This window comes from Oryzias latipes, chromosome 2, assembly GCF_053564925.1.
Source record: "Oryzias latipes strain Hd-rR chromosome 2, Olatipes_Hd-rR_3.1".
NCBI lineage: Eukaryota > Metazoa > Chordata > Actinopteri > Beloniformes > Adrianichthyidae > Oryzias > Oryzias latipes.
In genome coordinates, this window is record NC_136238.1 from 45621955 (window position 1) to 45635693 (window position 13739).

The 13739-nt window shown below is 60.0% G+C and overlaps 2 protein-coding genes across 2 annotated transcripts in view; one reads left to right on the forward strand and one right to left on the reverse strand.

Moving 5' to 3' along the window:
• LOC144989155 (uncharacterized) overlaps positions 1–13739 on the forward strand; it is a 209883-nt gene that overhangs the window by 105656 nt on the left and 90488 nt on the right. The window lies entirely within an intron of this gene.
• LOC144989118 (uncharacterized) lies at positions 10690–13585 on the reverse strand. Its single transcript, XM_078941174.1, has 2 exons — positions 11956–13585; positions 10690–11857 (listed from the first exon to the last, which is right to left on the reverse strand). The coding sequence occupies exons 1-2, from the start codon at positions 13139–13141 to the stop codon at positions 11079–11081; spliced, it is 1965 nt and encodes a 654-aa protein (XP_078797300.1). The 5' UTR covers positions 13142–13585; the 3' UTR covers positions 10690–11078.

A 13739-nucleotide genomic window follows, 5' to 3' on the forward strand; every position in this document is an offset into this window, starting at 1 on the left:
CCGAGCGTGCGGCACCGGGAGATGCTCTTGGCCCACGAAGCCTACCTGAGAGAGGAGGGAAAAGAGGCCGCTCGAGCAGAGCTGATAGCGGCCGTGGTCTGCCACTGCGAAAACGACCTGACCCGCCGCCCCCCGGAGGGCTTCCCTGACCTGCTGGACGTCGACTTCTCGCGACTCGGCTACAGTGAACTCACGCTGAGGCACGCGCTGGACAGGTCCACCAAGGCCAGCGACGACGCTCGCCCAGGCGGTCGGGCTAAATGACCGGCGCGGTCCCCACGATAGCGAGCCCCCCTACCATGACGACCGAAGTGAGCGGCGGCACCGAACTCGGGAGCCTCCCTCGAGCTTCCATCCTCAGGGTCTGGGAGATAGTGAACCGGCACTACGAATCCACCTTGAGCTCGCTCGAACGAGAGGACACCTCTCGTAGAGCCGCGGCTCGGGTGAGCTCGCTGGCGAAGGAGCTGCGTGACCTGACCGCAGCCTGCACGGAGAGGCTCGACCGCGTGGAAGCTCGCGTCAAGGAACTCAAGGCCCTCGAGTTCGGCGGAGTTCGCAACGAGCAGCCCGACGGAGCGCGGGCCGGCGAGGCGCTCGGCGGAGAGTGGCACTTTGTCTACACGCGCCGAGGAGATGTGTTCGGATACATGAGGCTGATCCCCGAAACGCTCTCGCGGCTCCCCTCGGACGCGGACGACACGAGCCTCTGCGGCGGGCAGAGGGCCGAGTTCACGCTCCCGACACAGGTGGCGGCGGAGGCCCGTCGCGTCCCCACGGGCCGGTCCGGGAGCGCCCGAGGACGAGCGGAGTGCCCCCGCTGCGGCGAGTCTCTGGATCTCTCGGAGTTCTGGAGGCACGCGGTGTATGAGATCGCAGAGAGGGGAGCCAGGGTTCCTGCGCGCCGCCCCCCGGTTCGTTCAGACGGTCCGCGACCGAGGTGGACCTTGCAAGAGGGCGAAGGTTGGGACGAGCCCATTTACAGGCCCAGAGACCTGACGAGCACGTGCGAAATCGGCGAGTGCCTCTCCCAGCTGAACTTGAAACACTTTCTCTCGGACGATGAGTTCTCCGGGGCCCTGGACCGCGCTTTCGAACTCTTGGCTCTAAGGTTGAGATCTTAACGGAGACCACAAAGACGACTCGGCTGTTGACAAAAAAAAAAGGTTGAAAGATGAAGAGAAGAATCGAAAGGAAGAAAAAAAAAAAGAAAAAGAAACGGTTGTGTGCACGCAGAAAGTTGTTGACAGCGAACACATCTGAATAAAAATAAAAGTTGTGAGAGAACAAACACAGTGCTGTTTCATTGTTTTATTGCGTCAAGGTTTCATAAGCATACACAATGAAGTATGTTCAGGTGTTACAGTTCCACTGTGACCGTGAGGGCTTTGGGTTGCTCAAGGCCGGTTGATGTTCACGAAGCGGGTGCTCAACGGTCAATCGTGCCTGGTAGCGAACAGGAAGGCTTCGACTGTCAAAGCAGAGCCACCGGGGACAAAGGGTCGGAGAGGGGAAGCTTGGACGAAACATTTTGTATTTTCGAAAAAGGAAGACTTTTTCTGTCGGGAAATCTCAGAGTGGGGCAATGAGCTGTAAAAGAACAACAACAAATAGTGGTTGAAAGCAGACGTGTGCAAACGAAAAGCAACGAGAGAAGAAAACTGAAAGTTGTTTAATTGCCTCAATGTCTCAAGCCTTCAAAATAAAGTACGTTCAGGTGTGACAAAGACTTTTTTTTGTCCTTTTATTTGTTCGGAGATTTCCGAGGTACTTTTCGCGAAGAAAGTGGTCAAAGGCAAACGCTTGCGAATAAAATTGTACGAGAGCTTTTTTTGTCCTTTTATTTGTTCGGAGATTTCCGAGGTACTTTTCGCGAAGAAAGTGGTCAAAGGCAAACGCTTGCGAATAAAATTGTACGAGAGCTGTTTCATTTGTTTTCTATCGTCTCGAATTTCTGCGAAATGATATTCCGGCACAACAGTTTGACCGTGACCGTCGTCTGCCAGTAGGTGCAGCCCAGAGCGTGCAGATCCCGGCGCACGCAGAGAGCGAATCGAGATTCCGGACTCCCGAGGACGCTCCGATTTTGACCCGCTTATTTACAAGCCCAGAGACCTGTTGATTACCCGCGAAATCGACGAGAGCCGCTTCCACCGGCCACCATGTTCTCATACTCCTACAAGCCGAGCGCAGCCTTCGCCTCGGCTCCGCTCGGAGCCCGTCCCTCCGCCGCAACGCCCACAGTCAGCGGTGTGGCGAGACAGGCCGAGAAAGATCTCCGCTCGGAGAACGAGGGGGTCGACGGCGCGGCGGTCGGGCCTTCTCGGGCGGCTCCTGGGATCTACGAGACCCTTGCGAGCGATGAAGTGGTCACGCTCGACTGCCTGACTGGGGTGGTGCGATCTGAGCGGGGCTGCACGTTCGTGCAGTACATCCCGACGGAGGAGCACAAGCTGCGCGCCGGGCGGAAGAGCGCCCCAGTGGAACAGATCAACAGGTTCCTCAGGTCGTTAGGGGACAGCGGCGTGCCAGCTGAAACCTCCTTGATTGCGCTCTGCCCGTTGGAGCCGGGCCGCCGGAAGACCCTGTGGATAAGGGTAGCGCTGGAGGAAGTGCAAGAACTCAGCCTGGAAGCCCTGTGGATGCTCAAGGGCGAAGCGCGGCTTCACGCGGAGAGGACCAGCCTCGTCGTGTGGCTGGAGTCGAGCGCGCTGGGTTCCAGCTCGCTGAGCCCGACGGCCGAACGAACCCTGTGCCCCGCATCCGAAAGGGACGCGGAACGTCTCGCCGCTCTCGCCGAAGAGGGCCTCCTGAGCCCCTGTGAGAGAGGAGAGCGGCGCGAAGAGGGCTCGAGTCGAGAGGCCGCCCGCGTCTCGACACAACGAGACGAGTCGGGGCCCGGACGGTCCGGTCTGAAGCGCGTGAGGGTCAGAACGGGACTGGTTGGCGACTGCCCAACACACAGCCTACCCGAGAATTCGAGAGACGGCCAGCCGTGCAGGAGATCGAAAAGACAAATACGACGGCGGGCGCAGTCCTCCGGGGTAGGTTTCATCAGAAAAAGAATCAAAGCTACAAAGACAGCCGAGAAGAGGGTCGAAGCGGAGTCGACGTTTGCTCGATTCGGACGGGAGAACTCCACGATCTCTCCTGAAGAGACTTCATCGCTTCCTCCTCCTCCTCCTCCGCCTCAGCCTCCCGTTTGTCCTCACGATCCTGTTCCCCGTCACGGCACCGTCAAGGCCCCCACGCGCAAAGCGCAGGATCGGGCCGAAAGAGAGCTCGGGGCTTTGTCCCTCTCGTCTCGGCGAGTAGAAAGGCAGCCCCGGGCGCTTGGCGGAGAGTCTCCACCGTGTTCGGTTCCCAGTTTCGGACAGGCCAGAGAGACCAGTCTGTCGCCTTCCGGGGAGAGAGTCCGTGTCTCGTCGTCTCATCAACGCCCGGTGCCCACGGCGGTTTTGTCCGAAGCTTCTCGGGGCTGCGGGCTGATGTAGAGCGCGGACGGGTCGTGCGGAGCACCCGGGACCCGCTCTTCCGTCGTGACCTCTTCGCAGCTTTTCACGTCAGAGGGCCTGAGGCCGAGTTTGTTCGCCAACAGCAGGCCGTAGGCAGGCGGGTGCAGGGAATCCTTTGTGAGCATGATATCGCTCACGGAGAGGGACCCGTCTGGCTTTCTCCCCGACAGGCTGTCGGCGAACGTGGCACCGGACGTGTTGAGGAGAGCGACCAGGGCGCTGTGGAAGATGTGCACGGGGGATCCGGACTCCAGTTCTCTCACGCCGTCCCTGTGGTTGTACTGTATGGTGTTGTGTCTCCTGTTGAAGTGGCTGAATCCCGACAAGGCGCTACGCCAAAAATTTGTCCAAATGCTCAGAGTTTCCTCCAGGTGAGCAACGCTGACAGAGGACGGGTAGCTGCACACCAGCCTCACGTCCGAGCCGAGCTCGGTCACGGGATCCCGGTCTCCTTCGGCCCCGTCCTCCCGCTCGGCGAGTCGACGTTCCAGACGCCTGGACACGTTCTCCGCCATCCTCAGCAGCCCGGGATCCTCGCACTCGGACCTGAGCTTTTCCAGAGCCGCGCGAGGACGAGAGGTGACCTCGGTCAGAAATCCGCGCACCAGCAGGACCTCTTTGCCTTCGGATATCATGGAGGCCATCATCTTGCTGAGGCTGTGGGACACGCTGGCGGACTTGTGCTTGGACACCGAGGCGCACGCGCCCGACTGCAGCAAGGAGTCGGGCAGCTCGGCGTCGTTCAGCAGTCCCAGCATGTCCGTCTGTTGGTTGCAGGCGAGGGCTCGCGACAGGTTGTCCAGCAAAGGTCTGTCGGTCGCGTTGCCTACCACCGAGATGCCAGCGTCCCGCTGCTCGGCCCTCGAGGAGAGCATCACGTCTGCCACGCGCGCCAGCGACGACCGATCGGCCCCCGCGCTGGTGTACACGTGCCTCGCCGCGGCCTCGTTCAGACCCCTGGTTATCCTGCCGAAAAGCGTCCTCCAGTTCTTGACGGTGTCGTGAGCCCTCTCTGCCAAGGAGGAAAAGGAAGGACCCGAAGCCGACCAGCTGCTGTCCCACACCGACGCTCGTCTGTAGAGGACCCCGTCCACCACCGTGGTGACGAGAGCGGTGCGCTTGTCGTAGAAGGCCAAGCACGAGGAGGCTCTGCACTCGGGCACCACCGGGCACCGTCCGTGTTCGAAGGTCTTCATCACACCCCATAGAGTCACCACAGACATCTTCAGCTCTGTCTCCTTCACGGGGTTCCGAACGAAAGCCTCGCGCTCTCCCCTCACCCAGTCCGCGACTATCTTACACACCACGGCCGCCGGCGCGCAGGGCACCGACGCCATCATCAGCAACTTGGCTGTCTCCGCCAGACTGTCCAAGGGAACTTCGAGCACGCGAGGAAGCGCCTCGTCGTGAGCCTCCTTCTCTTGGATCGCTTCAGCCGCGGCCCCGGGAGGGCTGAGGCCGTCCGGCGACACCACAAACAGGCGTCCGGCACTACGGGGCGGGGCCGCTTCGACATCTTTCCTGCATCGCTTGCTGGGGCGCGCGTCCGGCCCGCTGGAGCCCGAAACCATGTTGATCACGGCAGCTTTACCAGACAGGCCGAGGCCGAGGGATCGGATTTTCTTCCACGGCAGGAAAAGGCAAGGCACGAAGCCCGCCAGCACGGTCCAGCGGATCATGTTTCTCAGGGTGCTTTTGATGTGCCCGCAGCAGGGGCGGTTGGCCACGTAGTGCCCGACGAGATAGCGGACCAGGCACGCGGCGCTCTCGCTGTTGCTGCCCAGCACGTTGCACAGCAGCAACTCCACTGACAGGGCCGGGCTGAAAGTGTTCACGATCTCCTCTATCACCACGGCCAGCTGCGGATCCTCGCTCACAAAAGCCCAAGACGCAACGTCCCTGTGTAGCGGCAACAGGTCGTAGCACTGCTCGTAGCAGTCCCAGCGCGCCTCTCCGCGGGGGCGATTACGGTTGCGTGCACGATGAGCGCAACGGCCGTTCCTGAAGTCCTCTAGAACCCTCGCGTCCCCTCTGTCCGCCAAGGCGCACTCGGCCAAGGCCGCCTCCCGGACGTCGAACGGTTCTTCGTCCGCCTTCATCGTCACAATTCTGTTCGACTCGACTTTCGGACGGTAACCGGGAGGGGTTAATGAGAATCCGCTCCTCAGCTCCTCACCCGTACTCAGCTGCTCCCGCCGCGTCTTCGACCCCTCTCGTCGGCCATGTTCTGCGTACTGTTCAAGGCGCTCTGCTGCCTTTGCGGCAACGGGCGGACGGCGCGCGGCCCGAGCGGGTACCGTTATGAGGTCCTCGGAGACAGCAGCGACGAGTACGCCGTCGAGGAAGGCGACGAGGCGGACGAAGCCGAACCTCGCCTCAGGGACTTCGCGCTGACGCGCAAGAGAGCTATCGGTCTGACCAGGTTGAAACTGAAAGCTATCAACTCCGCCTCGGACGTGTCCGTGGCGGAGAGGCTCTTGGAACGCCACGGTCAAAATGACCCAAGCTTACTAACTTACGAGGGCAGGTGCCGCGAGGAACTGCTGGCGGCTTTGAGCAAGCTCCCACCTTACGCGCACGGGACCCAGATCGACAGACCTTACAGGATAACGCCAGCCTCGCGCATCGGAAGCGAACGCAACGGAGCGATCGTGTGAGCGCAAGGGTCCCTTTCGCCGAAGAGGGGGGGGGGGTGAAAAGGAAAAAAGAAAAAGAAAGAAAAAAGAAATAAATCACCATGAGCGTGGTCAAGACTGACCCCAGCGTTTACTCGCTGAGATCTCTGGAGGCTGCCAAACGACTGGTCAAAGCGCCTGGGTTTCTGGCCGACTCGACCGGGGCGTTCTCCGAGCTCGTGGCGGAGAACGTGATCAGGGCGTCCGCGGCCAACACCTCGGTGTCGGCCGACGCGGTCGTGATGATACTGCAGGCCCACATGGGAGTGTCTCTCTTCAAGCAGCAGAAGGACACGAGCCGTTTGCTGGCGGGCTTCGTGTACAAGATGTTGATCCCGGACAAGTCCGTGCCCACGGGCACGCGGTTCACGAGGCGTTACAAGATCACGGATCAGCGAGAGGCCCAGCGAGGTACCTATGACACGGTGGGAAACGGGGTTCGGACCAGGGAGTACAGCCAGGTCTTTCAGCACACGTCCAAAGTGGTGACCATGCAGTTTGGATTTCTGCTCGGCATCACGGTGCCTTCCGTGGCGGAGGAGCTGATACGCAGGGAGCTGGAGCAGGCCAGGACTTCGTGGGAACTCACCAAGACCATAGAGGTCCTGGAGTACTGCGCGGCTCAGCCCACGCTCACGGACAGGATCTGCCAGAAACTCGCATCCCTCCCCAGAGCGGAGAAGCTGGACTCTGTGCTGACGATGGCCGAGCTCATGTGCGGCACCGTGAACGCGCATCCGGATTCTTTTGTGTGCGTGGTGGAGAACGCTCGCAGGGTCCTCTGCAGCGACAGGCCAGAGGTCCTCGTCATGGGAGACACCCTCTTCAGGGTGGTGTCCCAAGACTCCAGCGCCGTCAGGACGCGCATCGCTTGCGAAAACGTGAAGCTCGCGCCCGAGTTCTGCGTCTACACCGCCGCCGACGAGAAGTCGCGGGGCGACGGGCTCCACGAGTTCACCATGGAGTTGGTCAACAAACGCGAGCTGGGCGACGGGGACCTGGCTTTCGCGGACGACTCCAGCTTCAGGGACCAGGTCACGGAGATGCCGGTGAACCACATTCTGATCGGCGGCGGGCGTTCGGTCGGCATTCCCATCGCGTTGGTGGACGGCGTGCAGATGGAACACGGATGCGGGAGGGAGACGTCCACGGAGCACAAAGCTTTCAGCAACACCCAGGGTTTCAAGTGGGAGTACTTCACGGTGGGCTGCACGGCTCCGGCGCTCGGCCAGATATCGCCGTCCAAAGTGCTCTCTGCCACTGACTCCGAAGAGGTCGGCTACAAGCAGCTGGCCCAGCGATCGCCCTCGGTCTCGTACCTGCACCAGTACGACGGCGCCGTGGTCTGCGTGACGCTGAGGGAGCTGCACCGCCTCGGCAGTCCTCGAGCTCTCTTCGGCAGGGAGCGCAGGGACAAGCTGCAGGGGGACTTGAACGCCTTCATGAGGAACGGACCCAGAGGGATCGCCGTGGGACGCATGGCGCAGTTGGCGCACAGCGATGACTGGTACCAGAAGATCAAGAACCCCGCGTCGCTGCTGGAGTTCGACGTTCGAAACATGGTTGTGCCCGAAGCCCCGGACGACGCCTCTCACGGATCGGCCGCCGTCGAGCCCGTGCGCTGGGTCGTCAGGCCCAGGGTGGCCCTGTTCAACACCTCCGCCATGAACAGCCTCTCCAACGAGATCGCGCAGATCGGAAGCGAGCTCCTCGCCCGCTTCGGAGACAGCGAGCACGCCAAGACCGTGACCCTCAACCTCACCTTTCTCAGCAAAGCCCTGGATTACCGCGGTGGTGCGCAGCGCATGCTGGAGATGAGAGGCAAGATTCTCGCGAACCAGCCCATCCGTGACTTAGAAGTGGATGGGTGGACGAGGGGCCGCCTGTTCTGGTCCTGGATGGCGGACCCCATATGCGCCGTGTACATGCGAAAGGCGCTCGGGGCCAAGGAGATCGGCGCCAATGCGCCTGATTTCACCGTGGAGGAACAGGAGGTCCTGGTGCAGCTCGAGGGGTTGATAACCGGAGTGCTGGCACTGTTTAGAAACGTGGTGGGGGACAGGTCGAACTCTGTCGTGGCCTCCATGCCCTGCTGCTTCAGCCACCGGCGCTACGCGGCCATAGATGGGTCCCAGGCCACGGTCAACGAACGCGGATATCCCGTCTGGTTCACCTTGGACGACATGGACTACTGCAACCTGATGTATTGGATCATCCTACCGAGCCTGGGGGCGAGGGTGTATCGCCGGCAACCCGTCGTCGAAAACGAAGCCCACGCGGTGCGCGACCCGCTGAGGTACAGGGACGGGGAGCCGAACCTCTCTCTCGAGCTGGGCATCGACGGCAACCTAGGATTGACCGTCGCCCGTCTGACCGGGGAATGCGTCTTCTCCAGGGTGGCGCCCGAGGCCTTCGCCGAAGACGCCAGCGAGCAGTTCGAGCCCACGGCCTCTCGCCACGTCTCCTGCACGGACCTGGGATTCCACAGGAACTCTGTGGTCACGTACATGTGGTCGATAAGACTCAGGAAGATCTCCGGCATCGGAAACGACCTGGCCAAAGCGCTCCTCGGCATGCACTACAGCACCCTGCTCACTCACGACGTGGTCAGGGATCACTACGACACCGTCTACTACTCCGGCTTGTCCTACCTGATGTTCAGGGGAGTGAGGTTCACGGGCTGCGGAGTGTCCCTGATGCAGCAAAAGTCGGCTCTGTACGCGCTGGGCACGCAGGTGCTGTGCAACCCGACGGCGAACAACACTCACCAGGTGTGCACCGTGAACCAGTACTGCGAGTCGGTGGTGATACCGGACACCCTGGAGTCGCCCGGGCTTTACATCCCCAACCTGTACATGAAAGACGTGCGAGGGGGAGACGTGCACCTGGAGGGGCGCGGAGGGCCGTACGACATGGTGATCGCGGACGCCTTCAACGGCTTCTGCCCGGAGTCCGACAGCGCTTGCGGCTACCGCAGGCCGTACATCTTCACCACCGGCCGGTCCCAGAGCCTGCAGGGACTCACGGGCGAGGTGCCCTTGGATCCGCTCATGCGCTCGGAGGCCTACACCTGCATGCCCACTCTGCTCAGGCCCTTCAGCTCGGCGCTCAGGTCGCGAGGCAGACGCAGAGGCGACGGCGGAGAGGACAGCAACCACAGCGTCTTCTGCGACGCCCTGCACGCGGCGGAGTTCGAAAAGAGCGTGCTGGATCACGTGGGGGACCTCTTCAAGGACACCACGGAGAGAGCGAATGGGAACAAGCGGGCCACGGACATCATGCAGCCCTCGCTCGGGGTGGCTTTCTGCGGTACTTACAGCATCGGGAAGACCTCGGACAGGAAGCTCATGAGCGCCTGCGCCGCGACGGGCGGCGAGCCCCTCGTCGACAGGCTCGCGCCCAGAATCAGCGGCACGGGCCTGTTCGCTTGCAACCCCATGCAGACCACCGCTCGGTTGATAGCTCCCATATTCAGCAGGATATTCGAGAGCCCCAACCATGGTCGCAGGCTGTTCTTGTGAGGGAGGAAACGGAACGTAAAACGGGCGAAGCGCGCGGGAGAAAGGAGAGAGAAGAGAAAGCAGGGAGGAAGGATGCCTCGGGTCAGGGGGCCCGGCTTAGCGCGCAAGGTGGCCCGCGGACTCTGGGCCTTTGCTGAATTGGTGCTTTTGTGCGGGGTCAATTTCTTCGTGACCCTGTACATGCACCCAGTTGACCGCGAGCGCGCCATCGCCTTGATTAGGAAGAGGGAGGAGGCCGAAGTGGACGCCGCCATCAACACAGTGGCCAGGTCCATCACGGGCCTGGACGCGAACATAGAAATGATCAAGGGGATCATCGGCTCCGAGTCATGTGACAGGGCCGTGACCGCCGAGTACGTGAACGAGCTGCGCTCGGCCGAGACTCAGAGGGACCAGCTCCGCTACATGCTCATGGCGCTCAGGGGCCGGATCGATGCTGTCAGGCTGGTGGGCGCGGTGGACACTCTGTCAGACAGCGTGGGGCTTCAACTCAACGCTTCGGCCAAGATAAACAGGACGGTGCTCGCCTTGAACGTCCACAGGGACCTCGACGACATGAGGGAACCGGTGTCTAAAATGACGGTGGAAGATGCCAGCGGGGCTTACGAAGACGGCCATCTTACTCAGAGGCACCCTCACTGGCTCGTGTGACCGCCCTTAAACTGGGTAGTCCCGCTACGGTTCTCTGATGGGGAACGCATATAAATTCCTACCGGAAGGTCTGGGTTGTTGGGGTTTCAGGGCTTTTCTTTTCTTTTCTTTCTTAGTGTACCTGCCCTTTGTATAAAGTGTGTCTCTTTTGCTGTGCTGCCTTTTTTGTTTTGTTTTCAAATGCAACAGTGTTTGACTGTCTGTGTGTGTTGATCTTGTAACAAATTCTGAATAAAATAATTTCTGAAAACACAACTGCTTGGCTTGTTTCCATATTCTGTTTGCCAAGAAATGTAGAGAGAAGATGTGAGACTACAGTAGGCGTACTTCAATCAACAGCAATATGATTTTATTCAAAGTACAAAAGGAAAATAAGTCTTACATTTCAAGAGGGTACAGTTCATGTGATTGGATTGCATGCTGAGGGTACAGTTCATGTGATTGGATTGCATGCTATGAAAAAGAAATGCACGAGGTAGAAAGACAACTACGCAAGCCTTCGCTGTTTCAATGGCAGTCACAAGGAATAACATCTGCTTGTCGAAAGAAACCTCTGAGATAACTGTGGTAAAGAAAACAAATTGTAAAAGAGTAAAAGCAAAACACTTCGATGACAATTCCTATGCAATCATGTTCCACACACCTGTTTTTTTCAAAAAAAAATATAATATAAAAAAATGATGATGAAATAATGTGAACATTGTGAGCAAAAATGTTCATACGTAGACATTTTTGTCACCTTCGTAGCAAATGGGTCGGGTCAGCGTATTTCCAGTCTCCGAGTTACGGTGGCAGTCGCTGAACTCCTCTGCCACGTTCATGTAAAGCGTCTGGGATTGGCAGCAAGACAGCGGCCTGTAGTCGAACAGAGCGGCCGCAGCTGCGTTTTTAGCCGAAAACACATCTGCGTCCAAGGCGAAGGGTCGTACCCTTTTGTGTACGTAGCTGGGATCCGCTTTCTCCATTCCGCTTCGGGCGGCAAGCTCAGCGATGGCTTGAACGATGGTGGGTCCATCGAGCGGCTTGCAGTCCAAGACCACGTGGATGTCCCTTTCAACGCTCCCGCCGCCTTCCCTTGAGCGGTACTGCACGGTGAACCACGTGCGCAGGAGGAAAATCATCCTCTTGAACTTGACCTCGGACACCGTCTCCCTCAAAGAACTGTCGATCAGTGGGAGGACTCTCATGCTCCCACCCTGGCACACTCTGGTGGTGCACCACGCTGCCAAGACGATCTGTTCCTTGAACACGAAACAGCACCAGTGAAAGTAATGCGTGCCCATGTCCACGTCGAACAGCCGCGGCAGGTGCACGTCGGGCCCGATGGCCGCCTGGGTGCTCTCGGGGCACCATTTCCCCACTAGCACGCGGTCCCAAAACCCCGGGATGTGAGGCATGCAAACGTATCTGTAGGCATCATACTCAGGCAAGAGCTTATTTTCCCAGTAGGTGAAAGACATGTCGTTTGCTGGATTCTTTATCAGGGTCTGGAACGCTGCGTAAAAAAAAAAAAAGAGAGAGAGAAATCAGAGAGAGGAAAGTCAGACTCTTGAAGCTGTGCAAGGTCGAGGTGCTAGAGGGTGTGCCTCTTACCTCGCTGAAGTTCCTCGTCACTTGGCGACCCTTCGGCCAACATCCTTTCAACGCATTCCTCTTTTTCGATCCTCGTCATGAAGCGGTCGCTACCTTCTCGCTCCAGTTCCCAAGCTCCTACAGCCTCCATCTCCGGCATGTCAGCCAGCGCGTTTGCCGTGGCGTTCACCATTCCGTTCTCGGAGACGACCCAGTGCTTTCGGCAGCCTCCCTGCGCTCTGATGCACAGCGTGCACAGGACGCATCCGCAGAGGCACTGCACGGGTCGATTGAGTTGCAGGAGATACCCGCAGCACACCGGCGCACGGTTGAAAACCCGTCTGCATGATGGGCAAGTGATGAGATCTTCGAGCGTGGATAGGGAGACGCCGGGGATGCCGTCCCAAGGGCGCGGCCCCGCGCTGCCCTCTGCGCTCCAGCACGCAAGCTCCTCTTCTGCGGGCGTCCTGGGCTCGCGTCGGTTGGACTCCACGGAGAGACAGAGCCCTGGAGACTCACTCTGCAGCGCTGCGCCGGGCTCGTCTTTCGGCGGCTCGACGTCAGGCTGCGAGCTCGGGCGTCCGTCCCCTCCATGGTCGAGATCTTCGTCACCCGTCTCGGGTGGCGGAAGTAGAGAGCCTGGAAGCTCAATCGTCTCCGCGCAAGTCGAAGCGACCCGAGGAGGAACTTGGTAACCGTTTGGGGGTTCCGCCGCGCGCGGCTCGATGCAATCGGGGTACGTGATCAAGTTGATGTCGTCGTACGCTTTCGTGATGACGCTCTCGCACAGCATGGCGCTGGCTTCTTCCTCCAGCGTACCGTACTCCTCGTCCTCAGTCGAAGTCAAATAATATCTGGAGGGGTTTCTGTAACGCACCCACAGTGACACAAAAGACAACTTGTGAATATCACCTTCAAACCATGCCTCCCAGGATCGACGGGGATACCCACGGCTGGCCGCTGATGCTCCAGATGGCAGTGTGCAGCTCTTCGTCCATTCGCTTCGCGACCTCGACGCCTTCCTCGGACTCCGGGACGTCGATCTCCCCCGGGCGGAGCGAGCGTTCGCTCTCCGCGCCTCGGTCTTGCTCCGTGGCGTCCACTGGGCTAGGCGGAGGCGCCGGAGTGGGCTCGACGTGGTTTGCTTTCCGCAGGGCTTCGAGTCCAACGCAGATTGCGCCTCCCGGTACCGGCTGTCGCCCTCCATCCGCGAGGGCCTCGCGACACCCCGCGCTTTCAGCACCAGGACACAGAGGCTCGCCGCGAGCCTCTTCCGCCTCGTCTTCGGTTTCCTCCGGAGAGGCCGCCTCGTTTTCTACGCGCCCCCGACTCTTGTCGTCTTCGTCCGAGGAGGAGGCGCTGACATCAGATGGACTGCACGCGCGCTCTTTGGCCTCGTACTCGGCCGTGCGAATTTCGCCCTTCTCTTCTTCGCCCTCGCTGTACTCGCCTTCGCTGGAGCTGTCTTCCTTTGTCGAACAACACCCTAGTCTCCAGGGCCTGGTCGCGGTGTCTCGCTCCGTGCGACGGCCTCTCCGCGAGGACGACGATTGGGGGTTCGCGCGGTCAAAATTGCAACCGGCGTGAGGCACAGCCCAGCGAACTGCCTTTCGCCTGCCGTCGTGAGCTTCACCGACATCCACGCCAAAGTGCGACGGTTCTTCACCAGTGGGCCCCTCTGGCTCGGTCCTCCTTTTCACGAGCCGAATCTCGGATTTAGTCCTGCGAGGGCTGAGGCTCGGGTCCCGCTTGCGCTTGATCCTCTCGCTCCGGTGATATTTGCCGTCTCCTTTTCGCACGCAACC